Genomic DNA, 27,838 nt, shown 5'->3' with positions numbered 1-27,838 from the left:
TCTAAAGGACAGTTCCGATAAAATTATAATTTGCTGATTTGAAATAACAAAGATATTCCCTGATTCCTTTGGTTGAAGGAGCAAAACTGTGCTAAATATGAAAGCTTGTACTGTGAGTGAGAAGAAAGAGCTATACAACTGGAATAAGCTCTTTTTCTAGGATGCAGAAGTAAGATGTCTACAAGAAGACGAAAGAAAGCTACTCTTTTTCTATGTCCTGAGATGCCTCAGCCTGTAGCGTGTGATACTGAAGTAAGGCATGAAGACCCAGAGAGACTAAGGTATTGGGCAAACTTGAAGGAGGATCTCAAAGGGGAAGATCTTTGCGCTCATTTTAAAATCAGTTGACGAGTTGTCCCATGTGAATTTTAAAGAACGATGGGTTTGGCAGGCAAATGTCTCCCCTTTTTGCACTGTAAGTTTGCCTTCCCATCCTGAGAAAGGTATAGGCAAGTTCTTATCCTTGAACACTTGTGAGTGAATTTTAATTTTAAAATATGCATAATCAATCCAACATCCCAAACCATTTTATGTTTTAATAAATCTGATTTCAAGATCTCTCTGAAAGAAAGGGAATGGCTTCTTTCCTAACGGACCCTGCTTGTACTTTGCATATTTATACGCTGGAGGCCTCGTTCTCCTCCTGCATTTGTAGCTTTGAAGAGACCAGAATCATTCAATAAGCAGACTAGAGAAAGGGGCAAAATGTGCTTCTYAGCACCTTGAAGAAAGTGAAAAGGATGTTGAGGGAAGGTGGTGGAGGAGGGAGGGAGGTGGTGAGGGAAGGTAGATGCCAAAAACTGAGGATAACAGCGGAAAACACTACTGAAGTGGTGGCTRTGATGGGTAGAACCCAAATCACTTCCAGATATGGCAGATAAATTGAGGGGAGGGAAAAGTGCAGGAAAGAAAAAAACCTAGAAAGCAAAGGACTGCAGCTGTGTCCCAGCTATGGACTTCTTAAATCTCAAATATCAGGAAATTCAGCCTATTTAATGTCTCAGATAAGCTCAGGGAAGCAAAACTGTACTACCTGCTGCTTCTGGAGACTTGCGTTTGATCAGAGCAGACTGATGTGTATGATACGGATGTCGCAGTTCCTGCGATGTGATGTGACAGCATGTGTATGTGGTGTTATGACAGTGTCAGCTGGTGCTGCTGTCTTGGGTAATTTAAGTGACATTAAATACATGAAGTGACACAACTGAGRAAGCTGCAGGATATTGATGGCAGTGCTGGGGCAGGCATTAGAGCAGGAGGTGCCTCTTCCTGCCATCTYTCCTCGCCTTACTTTTTAAAATCAAAGAGAGGAAATGTCAATCTCAGCAGCGCAAAGTCGGAAACTGAGCCTGCTTTTCTTCTCATTTAGAGTCTCAAGTCCCACATAGGATTATAGCATGACTCGCTTTTATTATTTGTGTTTGTTATCAAGCAGTTAGAAACAATGTCAGGGGTCYTGGCTGTCTTCATGTCTTTAAATGAGACCACTGACTTCAGTGGAGCCAGGATCCTGGCCGAAAGCTTCCCAAGTCCGCAAGGACCACTCAGGCATGTTTCACGGCGTGGGGCTAAGGGAAGGCAACATATTGCACCATGTATCCTTCACCTGCGTTCCTGGCTTCTCTGAGATGGCTTGGATCCTTCCTTTTCCTCCTTGGAATTTCAACTCATAAGAACAAATTTGCATTTCCTAATCAGTTAACTTGCCTGGCAGTGGGATTTCTTCTTTGTAAGTAATGCCATACTGTGTTTTTGATAAAAGCTTTTGCAACCCCTTTGTTGTGCAAATATGGACCTATAACTCTAATAAACCTATTGGCTCCACTAGGATTACCTATAAGAGCGTTAAGTGCTACGTCATATGAATAAACACTGCTCTCTAGCAGACAGATTCTGCAGTCTAGTAGCATTTTTTTTTTGAAGGAAAAGGCGAAGCAGCACAAGTCACCGGATAAGCCGAGGAATAATCACCTTCCCATTCATTTTATCTGCAAATGGGAGAGGTTTGGCAATGTTATTAATGATCTACCGTGGTCAGATGTCCATCTCAAAGCATCATGTCTTTCCATGTGGAGGAAGGGAGGAGAATCACATCACGTTTTGCAGATAGGAGAACAGCCACCAAGAAGGGGAAAGGGTTTAGGGTTACCAAGCACCCTGTGGGAAGGCAAAAGTAGAACTTAGTTTCCCAGTTTCTAGTTAGCGTTTCTTGGACAGAAGGTAGCAACGTCAGCAGTGTCTCTGGCTGGCCTGTAAAATTAATTTCAAACTCTTTAAAGTACCTACTGAAAAGGAACATTAAAGTGATAAGCTAAACCAGATGTTATAGTTYGTATTGCAAACAGCATTTTTAATAACCAAAGTGAAAATAAAATCATTTCTAGAACTCTTCAATATTTTTTCCCAGCTGTCATTCACTGTGTGAATCTCTGTTATCATGTGGGAGTGGATTCAACAATTTCCAAGGCATTTTTAACTGGTCTGTAGTTCTGCTGGTAAGTGGAAAGTCACAACTAGGTCAGTAGCAGGCATCTGATGAAGGTTTCTTATTTAAGAAGTGGTGCCATGCAGCTAAAACCTTTTATGATTTAAATGGGAATACTGGCAAATTTTTTTTGGTGCATCTCACATAAGCTCTTGCATTTGGAGTTCCCAGGGTGCCAGTTTACTATTCTTTTGGTTTAGAAATGGGGAGAAGTGGTAATTTTAATAATTGTCTTCAGTAAGTAATTAAGGGAATTGCTGATGAGSTCACAGGATTGTATTTCTGCAGTAGATTCCAAAAGGGTAAGATTTCTCAAGCTTTTCGTGTCCTGGGATGACTGTAGTGATATGAGTAGGAAACTGCCATGATCGGATGAAAGAAAAAGATCTACTGTATTTGGTTTTGAGAGGGAGACCTTGTCCTACCTGTAAAGTAGTTCTGCTCAAGCAATCAAGGAAAGCATAGGGGCCTTTCCATAATGTAAAACATTAAACATCAGCAGTTTCCGTATTGTAATGCCTTTTTATTATCCTTTTTGCCTTTTTGTTACATTTTTTGTTATGTCAAAATATCRTAGGGAGCTGTTGGAAATTATGCTTTTCCTACTAAGTTGCTTGGTCTCCAACTCCATCCAGCACAGTTATACCTGATGCTCAAAGCTGAGACACTAAATCCATAGGATCTAATGAATCAGTTCTCATTTTTGCAGAGAAGAAAGCAACTGTTTTTAAGAAATTACATAAAAATTAGAGGCTGATGATCTGTTTTAAAGAGAGGATAGGAAGGGGGTTTTGCTATATGAGCTTCACATTCTAAACGAAATAATATATATTACTTTTTTCTGAACTACCCAGGGTATGTCTAGTAAAAGCAAACTGGGGTGGTAAAATTTGCAGAGACCTTTTAACCTGTTTTTAAAAAGTTTTTGTTTTTGCAGACTAGAATAAGCAATTATGATAGAGATTTTAAATGTATTCTGTATATATCATGGTAATCYGTTTCTTCGTTCTAGGTCCTCACTCATATTCACATGAGTCTGGAGAATTTTATCAAGTAAGTGAATTRCTGAAAAAAGCATTTTTACTTATTTCTTGGAATCTAGAATAAGAGCTTGAATTCTGAGTTGCAGGGAGAGTAGGTTTATATCAACTCATTCTGTGTTTAACCAGTAATAACAAAAAAAAAATTAGTTACCAGGTTTTTCACTAGTTGCATTCATTATTTCTTGCGTCTGTATTTTTTTTTCTTTTTCTCCTCATTATGCTCCATGTTGTCTAAACCAATGACTCAGGATCACTAGCTGGAGAAAATGGYACAGCGGTCTGAACCTCGTGCTTCCAGTTGCTTGTGCTTTTTCACCCRTGGTAGTCATGGGCATGGCTCCAGCCCTTCATCCATCAGCAGTAACTAAGCAGAATCTGCGGTTTCTCAGAGTCCTTAGAAAGGGAGGCTGGCTTCGCTTTGCCAGAGCATCAATGCTCCCATGGCGCCTGACTGTAGGTCTGGCTTGCTGCCTTTGGCCAGCAGAATTTCTGAGTGCCTAATGTCCAAATGCCTCCTCGCTGCTGCAATCTGCATTTCTGGGCTGTGCATGTCTGCTCAGGCTGTCCCACATTTTTCAGGCGCACTGGAATGGAAAAAGATCCAAGCAATTCCTTCTCTGACCGTGTATGGGAAGTGCTGTCTAACAGYACCTGCTGGAGCACACTGCATCATGTCAAAAAAGTACAGAATCTTCTCCAGAGCCAGTAAAGAATTTTTTGGCTCCCTCAGTATAGAAAATGCTATAGAAATGCTGGTCTTAACTGCATTATAGAAATGTAGATCTTCTTGGTGGAACTGCTCAAACCTAATTAGTGGATTAACACCAATACCTACCGAGAATTTGGCCCATAAAATGTGATTATAGTCAGAATTTGCTCACCAGAAATTCTGTGCACCAGTGGCAAAGATTGTTAGTACAGTAACAGGGGAGCACACAAAGCAAGCCGCCTCTGAGCCTAGGAGGAGTGGAGCAGAACAGTTTCTTGCTTTCATTCCTGGTGTCTTTGGGGAGCAGGGAGGCAGCTAGTGGGAATGAGAGAAAACCAGAAGACCACCGAAGAGATGGGCTGATAGCAGCGTCTTCCGAGCTGCTGAAAGGATGTTCAGGGAGTCCTGTGGAATCCACAATTTCTAGTCACTATCTCTTGCCAAAGCGAGGAGGCAGTGGGAGCTTGAGAAGARTGTAAAGAGGATTTTGATATTAACCCTTTGAGTCTAAAGCTTAAGGGGATACTGCTCTTCATTCTGAACTTCCCAGCTAGGAGAAGTTCTGTGATTCAAGGTGTAGGGGAATGAGAGGAGGAGACAAGACAGGCATCTGCTGACAGTCTGATTAGTTGAATGGCTCTGTAGTTCTGAGAACATCTCATTGTAGTTTATCTTCAAATCTGACTGCTTTTCTCTTTCAGATATGGACTGCTCTTCGATCCCATAAAGATCATTTCCGTTTTTGTGAAAGACCCCTACAAGTGGCCAGCAATATATCTCATTGCCGGTAAGCTGACAATGTAGAAGTGTCAGCAGCCAAATATGCAAGAGTATTACATTCAAAGTTGACAAAACCCTGTGAGTTATTTTAAAAACAATTTCYTTTTCCTCTGGACTTTCTGGCTTGTACTCAGTGCCAGGTTTTATCACACAAACCCAGATGTGGATTTTTAGGTTTTTAATCTCTGCTAGGAGAGACTGTATACCTTTTGATTTTCTCATTTTCTTATAATCCTGTATTTACAAGCAGAGCTAGTAAAACAGCAAAAAAGCACATTCAGTGAGGAAGGTTTGGCAAACCCAAAGTAATCTCATTGAGAKAAGTGATATTTTTAGACCCTTATTTTCATAATACAAACTTCAAAAATCTATCTCCTTCTCATAGTCTCTCAGGATCAAATATCTCAATGGCATAAATAGATGTAAATCCACTGAAAAAAGTGCAGTTGCATCCATTCACCAATGGTGATTTTTTGTTGATAGTGTCTTTTAATATCACAATTAGCAGTCCTTAAAGAAAATGAAACCTCCTTTGATCAGTGCTTCAATGCAAATGCTTTTATTCTGTTTTCTTCTGACCTTCCATCTCCATCATAGAGCATCTGAGTGCTTTTCGTGAGTGCATTAAGTAATGTGTTGTGTACACTCCAGCCTTTCTCTTATGTCCTCTCCAAGAAGAGACTTGTATGCAGTACAGGGAGTTGTTTTTCTAAGGCTTCATTTTTGAATGTCCACACTTCTACAGTTCTCTAGCAGAGATGGCAGACTGGAGGAGAGTAATTTTTACTTCATTTGGGGTTTGTAATGGCCCRTGGTTTTCTTAGAGAGCTCAGTCCACAGACTGAGGGTCAGATTCACAGCAGTTTTCAGGTGCCCAAGTCTATCAGGAGGTAATATCAATGGGAAGTGATGTGCCAAAGAGGGACTTGGCAGCTCTGTCTCTATGGCTAGCTGGTTTCCTGTATGGATGAGCTTTGTTAATGTGATAGAAAAATCCAATTTATTCCAGACAGAATCATGTTTTTGATTCCAAACTGAGTCAAGATGATGAGAATCTCGGCCAGGTGAGACCTATTGGGTTGTCTCTGAAGAAGCAGATGTTAGAATGACTGTTGAATTGGGATTTTTCTGGGAACTTCTTGCTACACATAGCAGTTTGCTGCCCCTTTTCCATCAAGTGTGGAAACACAGAGTTGGTTAGCACATCTGAAATGTTGATGATTTGAAATGTGTGGGTTAAACCCTAAAGATAAAGATACAATACAACTACCTAAAATTGCAGYAGGTTGTTTATAACATCCTTGCACTCAAGTCTGTTTTAGCTTTGAACGTTAGAAATAATTTTATTATAGAACACCAGAAAATAGACACTTAGCTAGTGCTCTTAATAAATATTATTCATCTGGTTTCCTTGAATGAGGTTATGTTTTTACTGCTGCAGGTTCCTCCACTTTTAAATGTTCACTTGCATTCAATTTCCTTTCTTATAATTAGCCGAGGAGGTAGGGGCATGATCACTGTTTGCTCTGACTGCCCAGACCAAAACATCTAGCTATTTCTGCAAAGCTAATTAGAACCAATGCATTTAAATTATCACTAGACTTCAGAGTTAATCTCTCATGGAGATGAATGAGAACAGATTGTATCCCTTTTAGTGCTGAAATACACCTACAAGCCCTCACAGGCTCTTGAGAAGCCACAGATATGGTATTGATCGCTTCCATAATTCAACAGGATGGTGCAGAAGAGTTTGAAGGGTCACTCCAGGGCTCTACAGACAACTCTGCGGAAGCAGTTTAAAACTGTAGATTCATACATATTCACTGTCCAGCTTTTTTATCTGATGCTGCTGCATGCTACCTCACCCACACAAGGACCTTTYGGAGAGACCCTGTCCTCCCCAGTAGGATGGCTTAGCAGCTGGCCTTGAATGCACTTCGTCCTACTTGCAGTCTCGTCACTTCAGTGAGTCAGTTTGAGGCAGCCTCTCCATGGTTCATGGTCTCGGAAACTTCAGCTCTATAAACGCAAGTCCCATTTTGTAGAAGTTTGGTGATCCCCAAAAAAGCGTTAGCTTRCCATTGCTGCTAGCAAGTTCGGTCCAGCACAGCCTCTGAGCATACATACCAGTGGTGTCTTTAATAGAGGTATTTCTTAATGTTTTATTATTTCCTTTTCTTGCAGCTTCTGTTTTACTTGCGCTTCCTGCAGTTTTTATAGAAAGGTATTTAAAAAAAGTAAGTGAACTGATTCTTTTGTGGTTATTCTCGCTCTTTGTAATGATGAGTCTTTCTAGCAAAATCCATCCTTTTAATCTGACTCCTTGCTACATATACACTAGGGGAAATGAGATGCCTGCAAGCCATAATATTGTAAAGAACATAAATATTGCAGTGAGAAAAATYAGCTTCTTATATTCATTTGGAGCTTAGGATCTAAATTTAGATTTATACTCAGTGAAAAGGGTTCTGTGGGCTCAGTTTTGATAGTTGTTTCAATCCAAAACTACCGTAGGGGCTACTGCAATGAGCAGCTTTTGATTTGGAGCCATGGACTGAATGATGTGTTAGAAGCTAGACCTAGTAGAAACGCATGGCAGAAAATCTCTGCATGCCTGACTTTGTCCAGCCCTTCAGTGAGCTCTCCATTTTACCAGATYCCTCCTGATCTAGAGCATGTTATTCGTAAGGCCAAACTGCCCCTGGATAATGTAATAACACACCATTCRTGTCCTTTGTAGGTTCGTGGCTCTGGATGCATAGGTTTGGCGTTGCAGACTCTTAACTTGCTTTCACTGGTAGCATTCCCTGCTGTGATGGTTTATAGAATGAAAGCCATAACTCCAGGTGAGAGATTTATCTGGGGTTACAAGCGTTACCTTGGCTTACCCTCAGCCCAGCAGTAAATGGCAATATGTCCCACAACTGATGTGACTGTCAGTATTGAAGAAGGGCTGCCCAGTATAAAATACTATGTTTAGCACTTGTAATTAAAAAAAACATTTAAAAGTATATAGGGCAGACTTGTTAACCAGTCCTATGTTGCTTATGAGCAGGTCTTATGCAGCTTGCAGAGCATAAGCGGTCARTTTTAGAGGGCATTCTGTGCTAAGTGCAATATTCTCTGGCCCCTTTGTATATGCGTGTAGCTAGCATCGGGGAAAATGGTAATGAGTTTGCATASCAAGGAGATATTAAATCCCAATTCCCCTTCAGTAATGTATAATGTCAACAGAAGCCTTTGATGAATATCGCCTCCTCTTAATTAGATGCTTGAGCAGGAGATTATTAATCCATTTGTCTCAGATTCTAATTGTACCATGAATTGCTTGCTGTTTTATGCGTCAGTTTATGATCATAATTATCTTCCTGGAACCTTTAAAGAGCCATATTCATAAATGAAAATATTTTTGGAAGCATGATTCATTGTGTTCTTATTTGTATTCCTTTCCTCAATATGCATGTTTGTAAATATTCTGAAAGCCTTGCTCTATCAGCCAAGGGTATCCTACAACAAAATTCAGGAATTGCAGCTATATGTCWTTTCCACAGTAGTGACATCTGACATTTAAAAACATGTTTTGGCACTGCTGAGGGGAACTGGCTGATTATCATGGCCAAAGCTGCTCTTTATATACCAGAGTTAGAGAGTGGGCATGATTTGRGGACCTGCCAGCTTTCAAATGCATCTTAAACTATAAGCTTAGGTTGTGACACTAATGAGCCTATAGATCTGGAAATTAGTCCTAGGAGATTCAGAGCAAGCCAATAAATTTGCTAAAAGAGYGTGTAGTTGCCTAGATGACATATATTTGCCTGGATACAGCTGAGGATTCTTTTGACAAATATCCACATCGCCAGCAAATACTTTTTTTCCTTTGATCGCACTAAATTGGCCTAGTTGGCTGTTCATGGTGAATACTGCAATAGCTCCATCTACTGAAACAACTCATAAATCACCGGCGACTTCATAAAAATGCAGCAAATTATATTCCTCCTCCTCTCTTCTAAGCTATTAGTGCCCCACTGTGTTTCTATCTTTAGGATGGTCTATTTAAGAATAGACTAAGCAGGCCATATTAAAGTCTCTCTGKGTGTATGTGTGCCCACACAAAGAGGGGGAGGGGGACCAGCAGACATGTGGGTGCCATTCAGTGAAGTGAAATAATGAATGACAGTAAAGGAAGTCATCTTCTCAGAATGGCCTTGTTTTTGTATAGCCTGCTGTACAGGGTCTGCTGCATGCAAGYGAAGATGTCATGGTTCCTCTCTCTCACAGCTGAAAGGTTTCGGGTTGGGATGAGGCAGGCTCTGCTCCCATCCTTTACGTTCTAGGAGGACCCTCTATGGCAGGCACTGTCTATCTGTGTCCACAGGCAGCTGGGCTGAGACACGGCGTGGGAAGCACGGGCTGCCCACTCAGAAGGTGCACTGACCCCAAAGGGCTCTCAGGGTGGTCTCTCTGGCCAAGATGCTCTGCCAGCATCTCTGCTGGTGGCATTAGTTCCAAGTATGYATAAAATAAAATGATACCTGGGCAGCTGAATGTCACTTCGTCTCAGGTTAGCCAAGGAAATAATTTGTAGATGTCTATTTTGTATGCATCTGGCAGGCTGTATAGACAGAGGTGTCTGTTACCTGGTTAGCAGAGAGGTTTCTTGTACTGTCTGCTCTTGGGAAGCTAAGATAACTTGGTGTGTCCGCTCTTGCTTCACTGTATTTTCTCTCCTTTCTCTTAGTTGGAGGGCTGCTGACCATGTTTGTGTATCTCGTCATTACCATGAAACTGTTCTCCTACTACCAGGTGAATCGCTGGCATAGGGAGGGGAACCTCAGATCTGTCAGAGGAAGTGCCAGGATGCAAGGTCAGAAAATGCGGCACCCTTCCATCAATGTGAGCTGCAGCAGACATTGAAAAGGATGATCTACTTATGTGTGGACTGAGCACAGAACTGGGATTCCTGCCCCCTGCCCCCAATTCCATTATGGATGTAGTTTGTGACTTGGAGCAAGTCATCCTCTCCATTTTTCTGTTTCCCTWTCAGTAGAGAGTCTTTGGGCCATCTAGAAACCTTTTGCTTCACCATGCCRTTGGAAGAACTCATTAACATGTGCATTTCAAGGCATAAATTGCTGTATAAGGCTAGACCTTGCTTTAAYGCATCAAAGGAAGGTTTTACAGTTGGCTTGGAGGGGAACAGAACTGTAGTCTAAGTGCTTRCAAACAGACACACTACAAAACAGGGAAAGTTAATGCTTAGATTCCTCCCTTTCTCTCCCCCAAACCTCTCTGTTTGCTCCTCTTACTAACCCAGTAACATTCCTGCTTATTCTCCAGGCTCAGTTATCTCCTGAACTTTGCTTGTTCCTGCCATTCTTTCTTGCAGAGCTCTTCCGCCTTAAAAAGGCACTTTGATTCTTTCTGTATTCTTGACTTGGAGCTGATGGGACTCATCCAGTCTGGTGAGTCAGAATAAGTTCCTCAGCATCTCTGCCTTGTGGACTGAGTGAAGCAGAGGCTCTGTGGAAAACAGACGTGGGATCATGTAATTAAAGATTGTCCAAAGTGTATGCRCAATGCGACTGATTCAAGCTGAATGACTATTTCACTATAAAAAAAGCCTTTTTTGCCATGAAGGCCTATCCTTCATGAGGAGAAATGGCCAAAATAATTTCAAGACTTCTCTGCCATTGACAATGTTGAAAGCAATGTTAGGCTGATGCTGAGCTTTTTTTGAATACCACACTGCACACTTCTATTTAGTCAGTCTTATTTATGCTGCTTTTTAACCTCCTTCCTCTCTTCTTAGAGCATATGAACCTTCTTTTTATGCAGTACATGGTCGTGCAACAAAATCCTGTTTCCTGGTTATCCTACTAGTATTTTGTGGAGCACATAATCTCAAAGGAGAGGAGAAATGTTCATGAYCGGATCTCCTTTTAAATTAGCCTAGTAATGACAACGTCACATCCAGGTTCCCCACGCTCTATCCATATGACACTAAACAAGTCATTTATGCCAAAAGCCTAAGAGTTATCTAAGTGCCTAACTCACAGCTGAAACCCTAGAAACAAGAGGATGTGATGGAAAGGAAGAGCTCGGAGTGAAAATACCTTTGAGGATTTGTGGAACAGCCCAGCTTTGAGGATTTAGGCTGTTCCTCTGTGTCCCATTTGTAAGAGAGTGACAACAGCATTGTCCTAATTCACAGGTGGGTGAATAAAATCCACCGATCAGAGACTGTAGGTGCTCAGAGCCTTGAGCTTTTACTGCTCATTTGAATCCCAGAAAAGAACAGGAAGGGATCCCTGCCCCAGCTTGCGGAGRTCTAAACAAAACCAGAAGGGGATAAAACGTTCATACTGATACCATCACCTGGACTTCATGCAAAGCTGACTGGTGTAGTATCAGCAATTTTTTGTTATGTAAAGTCATTTGGGGGCTTTAGATTCACCTAAAACCAACTCATCGCTTTTATGCTTTGTGTTAGCAGCAGAATGTTCCAGCCATCACTCTAGAAGGAATGAAAGAGGACAGTCAAAGCAGATTGTGTACCCAATGAACCTGAAAGTAAAAGGTAAAATTTTCTCCTTTTCCAGCAGGTACCCCTTTTCTGTCAGCAGAGTAGGATTATTATAATAAATGCTACACAGAGTTGCAGAGGGTGGCTAAATTGCAAAATTGCCTTTGCAATCCCCCTTAGTTGTGCATTATTCCTTCAAAATTAAACTTCTATTGGAAAATACTGTTATTTTTGCAAGTGACCTAAGACTCCTGTTTTCAAGTTTAGTGTTGTGCATTTGATAGCACTTCAGGTGTAAGAAGTATTGCCATTTCACCCTGTATAGCCTGCTTTTGTGCACGCATCTTTCACTAGGCAACAGAGGCACAGAAAAAAGTTTTCAAATGAAAATCATATTTGTAAAATTGCAGAAGCTGCTGGTTAGTGAGTATTCTAGGGCACATGGAGTTCCTACAAATGTTTTCAAACACATTTTTCTACTGTGTCATTTTTGGTGACTGATAAAATGAACTTGTATCTTTGAAAAATCCCTCCAGTTGGTCTCCCTGTGAGTTGTGGAGCTTTTGGTGTTTTGAAAGTCAAGGCATTGGTTTAGGTTCCTAAACAATCATTTAACTTGAGATATCTATTCAGTAAAATTCGCTAAACTCTTCATCATGAGTTTCATGTGTGATGCGYGTTGCACAGTGCTGCAATTCAGCAAGCAAGCTAGTCCTTTTTTTAGAGAAGTAGTAGTGGTATCTGCATGCTGAACAGCTGTGCAAGAGTGCTATTTGATCTACAGTTGCAGCGAWAAGACCTTCCTAAGAGGATGTGTTTGGCTTAGAAGCTCTCTTCGCTGCATTGCCAGTTTTCCTCTCATTTATGTGAGTTGAGTTTTTTGCCTGCTGAATTCCAAACAAACACTGCATCAGCTAGCTAACATGAGCTTTGGGGGGCATTGCACCCTTAAATATTGAAAAACATTTTGTACTGAATAGTGACAATGAAGCAGTCAGTCAGGCTGATTTAGAAGCTCACTTAGTTTTATCTGCTATGCAGTGCAATTTGGGCTTAAGAGGCTCTTTCGACTTTGTCTTCATGTCAAGGTTATTAATATGATGAGTGCATGGGTCTAGACCTTGAAGATGCAAAGATAAAGGACAAACTCTTCACTACTCCACCCATTAATGTCAAGAACATTCTCATCGACTTCAATAAGCCAGCAATCACCCTGGATCAATACAGTGTAGACATTGTATCTTCTGTATTCAGATGATTCAGTGCCATCCCATGAATGCTGCTTCCCTTAGTGTCCACTTCACCGCAGTCTGTTACTGCCACTTTGCAGTGCTGAGAGGAAGCTTAAAGCCCATGTCCCTCTTTTTACATGAAGTTGYGCTGATACAGCTCCCAAAACTCCACAGAGCAAGCTGGACTCTGAATGCGGTTTTGTTTCTGTTTTTTTTTTTTTTTTCCTAACCAGACTTAACACAAGAAAATGATGTAGTATTTCTCTTTTTTCTCCTAAGACTTGTATTACTTTCTGCTAGCTCCAACCCTATGCTACCAGCTGAATTTTCCACGGCTAAAACACTGCAGACATGGCTATATCATTAAGAGGCTGTTTGAAATGGTAAGAAAATGGCAATGCATTTAAACCTGTCAGCTTCTGAGACCCTCTTTGAATAGTAGCAGTTGTTGTATTGAATGATGAGATTCACGGTACTGTTGGCCTATGTTCCCTTGGATGCTGATGTTACAACTGTGTGTCAAACATTGCCTTATCCCACAGGCATGTTTTCCCTGATGTTTGACAAAAAAAGGGGGGGGGGGCTATTTCTGATATTTTAAAATGCTTTTCTTAGGTCTATGGGGTCCTGGAGGAGTAAACAAACATCCTRCAGACTATATGGGCACTTTGCTAAAAATACAGCAGTCACCATTGCTGTCTGCARCTGCTTTCAGTTTCTCTAAACCCAGCAGTGATACAATTGTGCTGTTAAATCATGCATATTTCAGACCTCATACAGTGATATTTTACTAATCATGGGGATTTCACACAGTCCTTTTTAATCTTGCTCCCATTTTTTAAGCTACTGGAATGGAAGTCAGGATTTGGTCATCACAGATCAACCTTTAAAGGGGCTCTTATAGGAACTGACACAGAGGTGGTGTGAAGTTTATGGGACTCTCTTACCTCCTGCCAATGAACAATACCAAATTAAGCCCCATAGTCTAGCCACTTGTTGCAGAGCTCTTGGCCCAGCGAGGCAAGGCTGAGTGTGATCCATTTTCAGTGCAGGCAACGTGCGCAGTGGATTCCCTGAAACACTAACGATGAGCAGGGCCCTTGCATTAAGATGGTGACATCTTGTATTAGAGTGAGTAATGTGCTGGGACATGTACCAGCCTCTGAGACCTTCAAAGGAGGGCTGCAGCGTAAGCAATTTCAGTGTCAGATAATTGTGCTTGAAGACACTGTGTGGTGGTTGTGGTAGCTAAATGCAAAATAGATGGAGATATGGAGTGATGCCTGAGGGATCAGTGAAGGACATTGAAGCCTTGTCTTATTTTACTTGCAGGTATTTCTCTTTCATCTCATGCTGGGGCTAATTCAGCAGGTATTGTCTTTTGTTTAATGTTAAAACCCAAAGATTTGGTTGTCCCATATAACAAGGACTGCTGRGATGCAGTTATTACCATTTAACACTATAGGCCAGTTCTGACTGACCTGCACCACTTTATTCTCTTARTTGTATAAAATGCCTCTGCATCTACCTTAATGCTTATGCACTGCAGAAACGGTTCACTTTATCATGTCCATACTTATCCCTATCTACTTAGACATACATATCCCTATCTACTTATCCATATCTACTTAAATATTAATTCAGAATTCCAGTACCTACTTAGTATAAAGAAGGAAAGAGAAGGCATTGGAATGAGGAGATGGGGAATTTTCATCTTTGCTGCGCATCCACTGCCTTTCTTGTTTTATTTAATGGCCTGCTAGATGACCATTTGCATCTCTGGTTCTGAGTTCCCTCTACTRTGTAAAAGGCTGTAAGTTTTTAAGGTACTGTGGGCTCTGCGGAAGAAAAGCTTTGTAGCTGTGTTGATACAAATAATTCTTCCTGGTGCTCCCCTTGACACCAGCTCAGTCTCCCGGCAGCTGTCGCTTGGCTTGTTCAGGATGCCCTGCAGGATTTCTCCAGAATCCTTTGTGCTTGCAGTGGTGGCAATTGAGAACAGTTAAGGGAGATTTATTCAAAGAAGATTTTGGAGGGTATTAAGTAATTTTTTTGTTCCAGTATAAGTATGGCATAGTCCTCATAAAGCCTTCACTATAATAAGGTACTTAAAATAGTTATCTCTGCAAGCTGTTCACCTAAGCTGGCAGCCTTTTGCATACAATAAGATATACTGTGGGGGCTCCTCTCTRTTGATGATAACTCTCCCAACAGAGTTATTTTTGTGCCTTTGTCTCCCAGCTGGAGAAGGCTGGAGGACTTTGACCGGCTACCRTTGGCCTGTCCCACTCACACAGAGGGGTTTCAAGCTTAGCTGCCTGTCTGAAGGACGGTGAAGGCATTACAGCCGTCCTCAGTGCTAAGGGAAGGAGCGGCCCGTCGCTCGTCTGCTGCTGGAGCACACCTGTTTGCTGGTGCCAGTCTGTACGGGTTCATATGCCACAGCTGTGTTGTTTAACTGTAGCAGACACAAAATAATAAGCCACTTTACAGGGCCTTCCAATCAGAACTYTGTGTACCTTCATTGCTCTCTATTTGTTTTTTTTTCAGTGGATTGTACCAAATATACATAAATCAATGAAGCCCATAAATGTAAGCAARTAATACCAGTTTATTTTCTTTGACCATATTCCACTTTACATCATTGCTAGAGATAACGTTTTAATCTGTTTTATTTATCTCTGCAGGAAATAGAGTCTACCTTGCTTACAGAATACATCCTGAAATTAGCGGTAAGGTCAATCTACACACTTGTTGTTCAACAGATAGTCTGGTGCATTAGARAGTTTACCTTGTAATATATAAAAAAAGGAGGTTGGGGAATGARAGCATGTTAGCTCTATTCCCTTCTAAGTCTGTCAAATACCATTGCCCTTCATGGTGGCATTACCGAAATGCCTTCATGCAAAATATGAGTATCAAAGTCAATGGATTTCATGGAGTCTCTGCTTAGTGTCTTTTTTGAGGATCATAACTTTGCTTTGGGTAAGGTGTCTTATCARTTTTGACAGGGGAGTGGATAAAAAGGACTTGAAGAGGTATCAGTATTTTGTACGTCATACTAGAAGACTTTTTAGAGAAGAATATCTTCCAGCATTTCTTAAAGTCTGACTCTGCAGTCATTCAGTCTGCCATAGAAGTTAATTCCCCAGCTTGACAGTAGTTCATCTCCAGCTCTTCCCAGGCTTCCTTTTCAGCTTTTCACTTGTCTCCTGAAAATGTAGCTGTTTGGTATTTTGGGGGTCAAAATGCAGTATTGGATGCAGCAGTACTGTAAGCACTATGTTGATCCAAGGAATGAGGCTGTAAACTGCCTTACATAAACTGGGCAGCAGCAGCCTGTGCCAGCTGAGCCTACGCCCCATATTCATAGTCATCTTCATATGCTGAATTATGGTGGCGCAGCCAGGAAGAGAGTAATGAGTAGACTCAGGGCTGAGAAGAAAGGGCAGCGTTCCTTAGGGAGAAAATTGTAGCACTGATTTAGCAGCCATGTCACTTCTCCAAATACTTGTGCAGGAATCATAGAATCACARAATCAGTAAGGTTGGAAGGGACATCTGGAGATGATCTAGTCCAACCCCCCTGCTCAATAGGGTCACCTAGAGCATATTACACAGGGTTGCATCCAGGYGGGTCTTGAATATCTCCAGAGAAGGAGAYTCCACAACCTCTCTGRGCAACCTGTGCCAGKGCTCCGTCACTCTCACAGTGAAGAAATTCCCCCTCACATTCAGGCGGAACTTCCTGTGCTTCAATTCCTGCCCATTGCTTCTTGTCCTGTCACATGGGACAACTGAAAAGAGTTTGTCCCCMTCCCCTTGACACCCTCCCATCAGATACATTGGTAAGATCCCTCCTCAGTCTTCTCTCCCCAAGGCTAAACAGGCCCAGCTCTCGCAGMCGTTCMTCAGACGGCAGATGCTCCAGCCCTCTGATCATCCTCGTAGCCCTGCGCTGGACTATCTCCGGTAGCTCCATGTCTCTTGTCCTGGGGAGCCCAGAACYGGACACAGTACTCGAGATGAGGCCTCCCCAGGGCTGAGGAGAGGGGCAGGATCACCTCCCTCCACCTGCTGGCAACGCTCTTCCTAATGCACCCCAGGATACCATTGGCCTTCTTGGCCACAAGGGCACACTGCTGGCTCATGGTAAAGCTGTCATCCACCAGCACTCCCAGGTCCTTCTCTGCAGAGCTGCTTTCYAGCAGCTCAGCCCCCAGCCTGTACTGGGGCATGGTGTAATTCCTCCCTAGGTGCAGGACTCTGCACTTGCCCTTGCTCAACCTCAGCAGGTTCCTCTCTGCCCAGCTCTCCAGCCTGGCCAGGTCTCCCTGAATGGCAGCACAGCCTTCAGGTGTGTCAGCCACTGCTCCTAGCTTGGGATCATCAGCAAACTTGCTGAGGAGGTGCTCTGTCCCCTCATCCAGGTCCTTGATGAAGAAGYTGAACAGGATGGGACCCAGCACTGACCCCTGGGGGACACCACTAGSCACAGGCCTCCAMCTRGAYTCCACGCCACTAAGCACAACCCTCTGAGCTCTGCCTTTCAGCCAGCTCTCAAGCCACTGTCCACTCGTCTAACCCACACTTCCTGAGCTCATCTAGGAGCATGTTATGGGAGACAGTGTCAAAAGCCTTGCTCAAGTCAAGGGACACAACRTCCACTGCYCTCCCCTCATCTACCCAGCCAGTCACTCCATCAGAGAAGGCTATCAGATGGGTTAASCAGGATTTCCCCTTGGTGAATCCATGCTGAATACTCCTGATCACCCRCTCTTCTTCCATATGCCTGGAGATGACATCCACAATGAGCTGTTCCATCCCCTTTCCAGGGATGGAGGTGAGRCTGACCGGCCTCTAGTTGCCTGCATCCTCTTTCTTGCCCTTTTTGAAGACTGGAGAGACATTGCCCATCCCATCCTGGAGAGAAGCTTATAGTTCTTTTTCTCTTCCCTGTATTAGTCTGCCCACTCCTTTTCTACTTGCAAACCCTCTCAACAGTCCCCTTGCTGCTGGCCCCAGTCTCCTTGGGTCTGCGACTGTCATATGCTAATGTATGAACAATGTTGTTGCTCAGGAGGAATAAGGGATCTTCTGCTGCTGCACCTCTAAGCAGTAGTGACCTTTGTGGCAGTTGATTGCCCTCGCCATCATTTGTATTATTCTAAGTGGACTTGGGCCCAGACTCAACAACSAATTTGATCTCCAAACTTCCTACTATAATTAATGAACTGCAACATTATTGTTGACTCTGGTGGRATATATCTCTTGTGATTCATTCATTACTCTTTTGTGGATCTAAATCTTTTCCGTACTATCAAATCTGTATGGGAATTGAACTTGGCTCTGGTTTCCCTGCTTGTTACATGCTGCTTTTTGCACACCGGCTGGATTGTTAAATTCCATGACATTTGTAAAAGAATATGAACAGCTCGTGTTCTGCTCAGAGCCTAGCRTTGAGGGCATCCAGGCCTGCACTCAGACTGCCTGCTACGCAGGGCTGCCGGACCCTGGCCTCTGAGAGGACTCACTTGCACATCTTTTAGATGGCCTGGATAGCGCCGTTACATGTCTCCCTGGGTTCTTGGGAGTTTCCAGTTTTTRTGTCCGTATATATGAAGGTAGAGGTAACGGGTAGTGAAGGTTTACAGTTGGCCTTTGAGACTGTAAATCTTCGATGAATGAGACTTGTTAACCTTGCACGCGCAGGTGCCACTGTTGGTCTGTACTTTTTCTTCCCTGCTATCTTGCACGCCGCTAYCAAGACTTGTGAGTGGATTTGCTTTGGTGCGTAGACAGGAATCAAAGGTGCTGAGATTACGCTCATTACACTCGTTTTTTCACAACTGATTTTCATCTGATTTCCTTTGCTGTGCCGGCCTGCCTTTCAGGCTGTGCTCGTATGGTGACTCATAACACCAACAAAATCCAGGCCTTTCATCATCTGAGTGTTGAGCCACGTGCTGTGGAATCCATTAACAGRTTTCCTGACAGCACAATCAGCCGTGATATCAGGCAGGAGAAGCAAGAAGACCCTTGTCTGACATCTCAGCATTATCCCCCCGTGTGTTTAGCTATTTTTGTTGCCCCAACACAATAGTTCAGGATGCTCCAGAGTAAATCCTGATGGGTACTATCTAATGTAGTTCTTTTTTTTTTTTTTTTTTTCTTCCTGAGAGCTCTGGGAAGTGGCTTTTGCCATTTGATGCTTTCTCCAACTATTATTCTTAGAGCGAGGATCTGGCAGACCTGTTTCCTGTCGGAAGTTTCCCTGGCTTTTTCCTTAGCAGTAGCTCAGGCACCTTCTTTAATCTGCTTGAGACGTAGAGCAGAGGACCCTACCCAGCTCTGAGGAGGGTAACAGCCTTCTCATCGTTGCAGTTAACACTGATTTTAATGGCATTTTCTCCTTGTCTGAAGGATTTGCTTGCTCCCATGTTTCCGCTGAAAACCTGCCTGGTGTTTTATCAGTTTAATCTCTTTTCTTGTATCACCAATACTGGTATACGAGCATCTTTAGTCTTGTATAGCTGTGTTCATACTAGGAGAGTTGTGACTTTATGATACTGCTGTATTCTRAAATGTTATAACTTTTGTATGCAGGCAAGGACCAGGCAGGTAATATTCGCTGAAGGTGATGCAGTGATTAATGCACGAACATTTCTATACTGGAGCTCCTGGGTAGATGTATTTGCCTTTATCTAGTCCACTTAATGAGGACATTTTTACTTAAAATAATAAATGCATGCACATGTGCTGTCTCTGCAGGGCATCCCCCCTTGTTCGTACCTGGAATAGAGAACTGAGGAGCACGAGCAGAGACCGAAAAAGCTGTGTTTCCTTAAGGGCTCTCTGTTTCTCATTCTCTCAATTCCAGCACCATCTCATTACACATCACAGACCCACATAGCTTTGCAATTTGCTCCTAGTACCTTGCKCTCTATTGGTCTGTGAGCTTATTTATATCCGAATCATTTATTTGTCACCTTTTGTATTAACATCATACTTAAAAGCTGCTCTCAGTGCTTGAGTTACCAATGGATAATTTAAATCAAGCTGTGGTAAATCTCTCTTTAAGAACAGTTGTGTCAGATCGTAGTCAAACTGTGTTTATCAGATTATATTCAAACTGCGCTGAAGGAGAGGAATTGAAATGAGAGGGAAAGGTTTATTTTATTGTCTGTTTCTCCTATAGGTGCCAAATCATTTCATCTGGCTGATATTTTTTTATTGGTACTTTCACTCCTGCCTCAATTGCCTTGCAGAATTGCTGCGATTTGGAGACCGGCAATTTTACCTAGACTGGTGGTAAGGTGTCTTTCAGCTCCTGCAAAAAGAGCGTGCTGCTGCTTAGTGTAGCCTGATTTAGGTATATTAAGAACTGTGAAATAGTTTTCAAAGCAGAACACTGAGTAGCTGRTACCCATCTAATCTGACAAGTCTCGAGCATGACTGAATGCTATCTTAGAATTTAGGCAGTCAGGTTCATTGGGTAATATGTGCTTGGTAAAAGCAAGATAAGGCTTTTTCCTTAYGCACTCTCACACTCTCTGCCTACCTCCCATTCACGACTGTCATTTTCACCATTGTGGAGAGGACAGTGAACATCACTGCCAGAGTGACACTGATTTTATACCTATTTTGGTATAAATGGCTGTGACTGAAATACTTTGTTCACATTAGGAGTAAACATTAACTTTTGCTTTCACCACTGTTTCTTTAGAAGCAGACACTTGATTTACTCAAGTAAGGTATGGACAAGATCAAAAAATCAGATCGTTACCTATTTTGGCTTGACATATAAACCTGTATCTAAAATTATTTTAGCTTCTGTTTCTTGTTTCCATTCCTGCCCCCACACAAGGAAATGGATCTGTGAAAACAGGTACCAGAAGACTCTAAATTACAGTTATGTTTCTAACCTTTGCTGAATTTTCTGTAATCTAAGCTCCTTTTCCAGTGTAGTTGGCTAAGAAAAACTAGACATCTTGGTATCAGTAACAAATGACAAGGGGTCAGCAGCTAGGCAAAAATGAACGTGCATCCAACTATTGATTGCCTGGCTAGAACAGAAGCCTGATGAACTTCACATTGAGAAAAAAACACTTTTAATAAAAAGGAAGAGGCAAACCTTAAAACAACACTTTTAAAAAATATTCTCTAGGGGTAGCTGAATTCCTTATAATTTTTTTTTAGCCAGTAAAACTATGTGCCCTTATACATGTTAATAGTATGTATACATATATATAYACATATTGTGTATTTATGCATTATTTATATACATACATTTATAAATCATCAAATTATTCTGTTGATAAAAATATATAAAAAAAGTTAGGTGTTGATGGCACAAAAGTTACAATCTGGGTTTCCACAGAGAACAGGAACATGCATATTTGAACCTAAAAGTGAAACAAGATTTGCAATGGGTTGAAAGATTCTTTTTTTGGCCTGAAATATATATATATATATGGATATTTATGGAAGACAGGATGTTGAGAAAGGTGATTTTAACCTCTCAAGTTACAGCCCCTTTGAATATCTGACTGTCAGTTTGAAATGCTCATGTCTGGAGGAGTCAGGACTTGGGTGACTGACACTGGTTCGCCTGTTGCAGTTCTCGTAGACACCTCGGAGTAGGGTGCGCCTTGCTGGAACAGATTCTGAGCAGAGGCAGATAAGATCGTGTTAGTCAAAAATTCAGCCCTTTACTTTTTAACTTTGTTACAAAATCGTAAAGCACATTCCAACGTGTCAATCTTTAATGCTAATATTTTAGTATTACTTCATCTGAAATATAAAAATCAGCTACAGATTCAGTACAGGGTGCAGGTCAGACTGCCCACCCTGACCTGGCACCCTGATTTTGGGTCAGACCCAGGACATGGGAGACTCTGTGCCGATGAAGTTGGTCAACGGGGATGCTGTGCAGCATGGTTTAGCCTGTGTCATTGCTGTTCTCCTCTCTTCCGAGGTTCAGCAAGGAGCTTTGTGTCCTTGCCCTATGCTGTATGCCAAAAAGATATCCAGAGTTAGAGTCGCTGCTCTCTGGGGATGTTCACTCACAGAGCACTCTCTAGCTGGCTGCCAATGACGAATTTTTAAAAATAACCAAAACATAGGAGGTTACAGAATCCATTAACCCCAGGAAATGTTGTTATCCCTAGAACAACAAACATTTTATGAGCTAAATTACAGCTTTGACAACAATATATTTAGAAAATAATGGATTGGGCCCCAAAAGTCATGAAGACTGCCTTAGAAATCATAAAGATCTTTTTTCAGTAGGCTGTAGGTTTTTTTTTATATTCTTCTGGTGTCTGACTCTTTAGAGTTCACAATTTTTMGGTTTTCAGGAAGGGCAGATTTTTTTTCTTTCCTCTATTGAAACATCACTCTGGAGCTGGCTCTAAGGAAGCCAGTACATATTGTGAGATGAAACCATGCTGTGATCTTCTAAATCCCAATTTTTAGTTATTAAGACAGTCAAAATTACATTTAAGTTACCCATACAGGCACGGCATTTAAGAGAACTGCAAGATTACAGTCCCCAGAGTGTAATCAGGAGTTGCTCCGTTGGATGCTTCATCCTCTTTGACCGATGAAAATGTTGTCAGGAAGATGAAACATTTATATCCTGGCAGAGTCAGTGATAAGGAAATGTGTGCCGGTATCTCTCATCAGTCCGACGTTTGTCACCTTCACTAACTGACTGTTCCAGTTCTCTCAGAACACTGATGCTTTCAAAGGGAAATCAGGAGCGGTGCCATTGAGATTACAGACTGCTCCGGTGTTCAACCTGATCTTACGGTCTGCAGCATGGCACCGAACATGCATCATGGACCAGGTGTACAGTCGGTTAGGTGCAGAGTCTGGCAGAGAAGGTTTCCGTTGGTGCTCCTGATGARTATCTACAGGTCTCAGCAAATCTCTGCAACACTTCCCTATACTTGGTTTCGCTGAAATCTAAAGCTGCCGCCTTGTAGGGGCTCTCCATCCATACCCAGAGCTTCAGCCACGCATTCATAATTAAGCCTGAAACTCTCACAGCTGACAAAGGCCAAAAATAATTTATCAGCTGTAAGTTCAGTGACTTAGCACATCAACATTGTATCTGATTTCATATGTTTGAAGTCACGGTCTCTAAATTCTAAATCTGGAAAAATATGGGATACTGCTCACWTTCAAATCGGCAGCCCGTGTGAGTAGGTGGAGCACACGCTTTGGGTTATTCGGCCCTGCTGCCACAAGCAACGAGTGCTGTCTTCCTTTCGGACTCCGAGGGTGACAGGGAATCCTGTGTTCTTATAACGAGATTTTCAGGTGTGCTGTGATAACCAGCCTGAATGCAATTTGATTTTTGATGCAGCTTTAGCTCACCCATGGGGAAGGATGTCCATGTGGTAGGATGGAAGCGTGGTGTCTCTCGCGCTATTAAAAGAAGTCCGGTTCTACTCCTTCTGTCCTTGCAGGAATGCAGACTCAGTCTTACAGTTCTGGTCCAGATGGAATGTCCCGGCTCACAGATGGCTAGACAGGTACAACACTGTGTTCTGCATTTTCCAATTAACACGCGCTRTGTTTAAAAGATGAACTATTGCTGCCAAGGAATCAATAACATTAATAATAATATTATTATCTTTTGAAGGCTTAGCTTGSTATGGATGTGTGTCTGTCTCCTGTATGGTCCCGAAAGTTTGGCTGGCTTGCAATTTAACTCTGAGGCATTGTAATTAAACCTTGACATTTCAAGTAATTAATGAGTGAGCTTTACATTTTAGCGTAGTCTCAAAGGAATAGCAGGGCGCAGACTGAAAGGAAATAACTTTGTTAATTTAACAGCTTCAAAGTTGCTGTAAGCATGTAGTTTGTACTGCTGGGAATGGTCTCTTCAGAGACAGTACTGTAGCCCCCATAAGCTAAATCTTGGTCCTTCTCTAGGGAGGGATCTAAGCAGGAAGTCTCACTTGGAAAATTATGAGGGCAGGAATCAGGACCCCTATGAGGGATTACTGCGTGTGTCACCCACTCTGCTCCTTCACCCTAAAGTCTTGGAGAAGTCCAGGAGGCCCAGGCTGTGAGCACCTCTATGACGGGGCTAGAAAGAGGCAGATCCCAAAGTATTCCTTAATATTTCAGCTGGAAAGGGGCTCCTGTAAACCTATAAATAGACAGAAACCATTTCTTTCCATCAGTGCCTCTGGGAGGCTGTTTTTATGGCATTTCCTGTGCAGACTCAGGAAGTTAAAGAATGCCCATACGTTTCAGCCCAAAAGCTGCCAGGAGAAAGCAGCAGTCGCTCCTCACCCCAGTGAAAGCCTGTGYCTTGGTCCTCAAGTCAGCTTTGCTCCTGCTTGGCTGCTGAGCAAAGTGAGAAAGGCAGCAGTGTAAGAACGGGGTCTTTTAAGTGAAGAGATCAGGACTGGCAACATCTACGACTCTCAGATACTGACTTCCCCCTCTAGAAAGTCACGGGTGTTTGGTGGGGGATCCTGGTGTCTGCCAGCTCCCGACAGACAAAAGCTATTGCTGAGCTTTAAAAAAAGTAATACAAAAAATAAGGCTCCTTGAGCTACCTAAGCAGGTAGCCAAATAAAAGGCCTGATTTTGATTTTTAAATAAACTCCTCAGCTATTTTGATGGCATCCCCAAAGTACGCAGCGCTCCTGAAAACCATAAGCAGGATGCTTGTTTTCAATGCTCTTGGTATGGACAAAGAGCCTAACTTAAAATGACTGGTTTTGTAATATGTTGCCCGCCTGTACGAATAGCGTTCTGGTGTGTGTGCGCAGTAAAAGATGCAAAGGATGGGTTAAAATCCATCTTGTATGGAAGCAGCCAGGATCCTGGGCAGCCTGTGAAGGTTTAGACTTAATTTCATGGCAGCATACCTACCCAGCAGCTCAGAGCTGCTCCTCCCCAGCTCCATCAGTCACTGCCAAGATTTTAGATCAGGGTGTGAGTGAACACTGTAGCTCTTCTCTGAGCTGCTCCTTTCACTTACTTGTGTGTGTTTGGAGCGTCTCCTTTGGTGGCTGATTGATGTAAACCCCATTATCTTGCTCTGTGTGATTAATCCTGATGTTAATGACTAGCAGTGCACAGAGAACAATTTATCAAGCTTCTTCACGTTGTTCTGTGCTGTGTAAATAGACACGTCTACAGGCCCTTACTGCATCACGGTTATGACAAGTGGCAGGCCCGGCTGGCTGTGTTTCTGCTCTCTGCGTGTTTCTTCGAGGTAGGTCACAGTAGCAGCCGTGCAGGTTGTGGCATACTCAGCTGACACTGCCAGAGCCTCTCGTTCATTTGAACTCATAGCTTTAAAAGAGACATCTGAAATTTTGAGAGTTGTTCTAGTTGCCTGTGGAACCCAATCCAAGCTGGATGTCTTCTGCTGAGAGCAGCATCCAGGCTAAAGGACTAAGGTTTGGGGTTGAGTTAGATAATAAACAGTTTTGAATACTGATAAAAGTTWGAGTGAGAGGAGTCACATTGCAAAATAACACATGAGCTTCACAAACTGATTAGATTAGCACCCCAGCATGCTTGTATTAGCAGTGCTGAGTGGTTGGGTCCTCACTGCAATACTAGCTTGAGTGCGTGCCGTTCTTGACCTTCCATCTGCCCTCGTTGTCCACCTACTAGCTTGAGTTCAGAGTAAACCTTGGGTCAAGCTAGAGATTTCAATGGTTAAAGGAGACATCTCCAGTTGACCTTTGAAGAAAAGCTTTTGGTTTCCCAGAACATAGGAAATAGTGACTGCAAAGTAGCGTGGGGTCAGTTGAAAGGGGAGTATGTCTGGGAGTATGTCAGTCCTTCATGTCTCCAGGCATCCTGCAGGTTTGGAGATGGTAGAAGAGCCCAATTCCCACAAAGATTAGGGCTATATCACCCAAGCAAATATAGGGGCCTCTCTTGTCCTCAGGTCCCTGATGCAAGGTAGCTGGGCATAGCCAAGTATGGAGGTAGAAACTGGAAGAGCTGTCAGTCTGTATGGCATCTCCTCCTCTCAGGACAGCAGGATTTGTAGCAAAGARTACACCATCACTTAATGCCAAGAACATTACTTTGTGGCTTCCAGCCATTGCTATGGGGAGCCTCTGGGAAGCAAGTGGGCCCCCATGGAAGGCAGAGACTGGAGTGTCGATATACTCCTGGTTCTTGTCATTTTGATACCAAAGTGTAGGTACATCAGATGAACAAAGTCACTCTTGCAAGTCCTGTCTCTCCTGCTCTGTTTTACTCCACTCCCTGGGAATAGCGCTGTGGGATGGTGGCTTGTTAGAAACTGTGAACCTCAAGGCTTTCTTGCCCCTTTTGAATTCCTTTGAACGTAAGTTTGACTCCTACATGAAGAAAAACTGTCAATGAAATCTCACCAGCACTAGGCCCTTCATGCTCAGCTACCCTTCACTTATTGTACAGAGCAAAATGCAAGACACGATCACACAGGAAAGTGCATGTCAGACTCTTCATCTTGTCTTTTCCAGTATCTAATCGCCATCCCACTGAAGATGTTCCGGTTTTGGATGTTTATTGCTATGCTGTCTCAGGTATGGGGAGACATCGACACTAAACTGAAGTCTGCTGGCAGACCTCAGTCTGCTAGGGCACTGATCACAAAACTCCTGGTACTGTTATTTTAATGATGTTTAACAAGAAAGGCACAAAGATTGTAGTTTCAAGCTCGTAGTTAAAACCGTCAGTTTTGACTTTTTGGCTTGTATAAGACAGGCGAGACTGTAAATGATGGGTTTCAAAATGAAGTGCTCCATGGCAATATAATTCCTAGTGGGTAGTGAAGAGCCTCCCTCATTTCTGAAGGCCTCCAAAAAAAGCCATGCATCCAGACTCCGTTGTTTGTTTGACCATCAGGAAAACACATCCTCATTCTTTGAGGGTTTCACGTGTTAGATCTGAGAAAAAAATAAACAATATCATTGAGTCATTTATACCTGAACTTTCTTGTCAAATCTTTCTCAGCAAATGAGAACAGAGCCCAAAGGGTTTTGTAACCAGCCCAGCGAGGCTGGACTAGGTCACCCAATCTGCACTAAACCTGCCACTAATTTGAAAGCTTTTGAGCATTGTTAGAGAACAGATCTCCTCAGTGTAATGGCCTAACACTGATGGTTTCTGGATGCAAAACATGTTGCCTTCTCAAATCCTTTCCATCTAATCTCAGCCTTTAAATATCATTTTGAAATCTTTCCCTTCCTATGGTGCCTATAAGTTTGGCAAATTTTGGCTCTGCTATATGACCCTTCCTTTCTCTTTCTGTGCTAGCTTACTAAGATTTTAGCAGGTGGTCCCATTAATGGGGTTTTTAATTGTTTTATTATGAAGCGCAAAGGCCTGGAGCCCTTTGGCAAGGGCACCCTTTAGAAATAAATTGAGTCATCATCCTTATAATAGAAAAACAAATTCAGTATGGATCTGTCCTCTAGTTAAGGGCACACCCGTCCCTTAGAAAATGGTATGAACGACCAGCCAGACTTTTATTAGTGACTGCTGTTTGCTATTCCCTACAGATCCCACTGTCTTGCCTGTTGAAATGGCTTTTTGGTGGCAGCTACGGTAATATCCTCATGTGGATCAGCCTGGTTCTGGGGCCCCCTCTTACGGTGCTCCTGTATTTCCATGACTATTACATCCTCCACTACCGGAARGACTCAACTTGGAGACTGTTTTTCTTCTGACATGCCCAGAACCTAGTTGCCCTGTACTTCCCATCTTCCTTTCTACACAACAGATGTAACAAAGCGTACCTTGAAGTACAACCCCAAGTTTGAAGTACCCTCATCTTTAATATGGAAGGATGTACCTAGGATATAAAACTTGGTCTGGTTGCAGAGCTGAAGACAGAGAATTGCAGGCTGGTCTCTGTCCATATTGAAGGTGAGTGAGCAGAGCAGAGTTGTGAGAGTTACAGGGATCTTTGCCTTTTAGTCACCTCTCATGTAAAAGTTTTTTCTCTGCACAAGGTCCCRGGGCTATTGAGAAACAGCTCTTCCACTGAAAATTCTGCTGAATATAAATACAAGCTGTAACAAATGCTTCT

The 27,838-nt window shown here is 42.6% G+C and overlaps 1 protein-coding gene across 4 annotated transcripts; it reads left to right on the top strand.

Annotated features, from left to right (window-relative positions):
* LOC146590070 (diacylglycerol O-acyltransferase 1-like) lies at positions 1 to 27,838 on the top strand. 4 transcript variants are annotated; one of them, XM_085315202.1, is made up of 17 exons: positions 1 to 281; positions 2,408 to 2,495; positions 3,498 to 3,538; positions 4,939 to 5,024; positions 7,202 to 7,254; positions 7,758 to 7,863; positions 9,756 to 9,881; positions 11,508 to 11,594; positions 13,052 to 13,155; positions 14,105 to 14,143; positions 15,323 to 15,364; positions 15,460 to 15,504; positions 19,970 to 20,082; positions 23,247 to 23,312; positions 24,928 to 25,015; positions 26,268 to 26,330; positions 27,309 to 27,838. In XM_085315202.1, the coding sequence occupies exons 1-17, from the start codon at positions 175 to 177 to the stop codon at positions 27,474 to 27,476; spliced, it is 1,422 nt and encodes a 473-aa protein (XP_085171328.1). In that variant the 5' UTR covers positions 1 to 174; the 3' UTR covers positions 27,477 to 27,838. The 4 variants fall into 4 exon arrangements, with proteins under 4 accessions (XP_085171328.1, XP_085171326.1, XP_085171325.1 ...); XM_085315200.1 differs by lacking the exon at positions 2,408 to 2,495 and having other exon boundaries at positions 226 to 281; positions 11,514 to 11,594; XM_085315199.1 differs by lacking the exon at positions 2,408 to 2,495 and having other exon boundaries at positions 226 to 281; positions 11,511 to 11,594.

This window comes from Rhea americana, unplaced genomic scaffold, assembly GCF_003343005.1.
Source record: "Rhea americana isolate MKP2758 unplaced genomic scaffold, rheAme1 scaffold_421, whole genome shotgun sequence".
Taxonomy (NCBI): Eukaryota; Metazoa; Chordata; class Aves; order Rheiformes; family Rheidae; genus Rhea; species Rhea americana.
The sequence above is the reverse complement of the archived record's forward strand: the minus strand, read 5'-3'. Positions and strand labels throughout refer to the sequence as shown.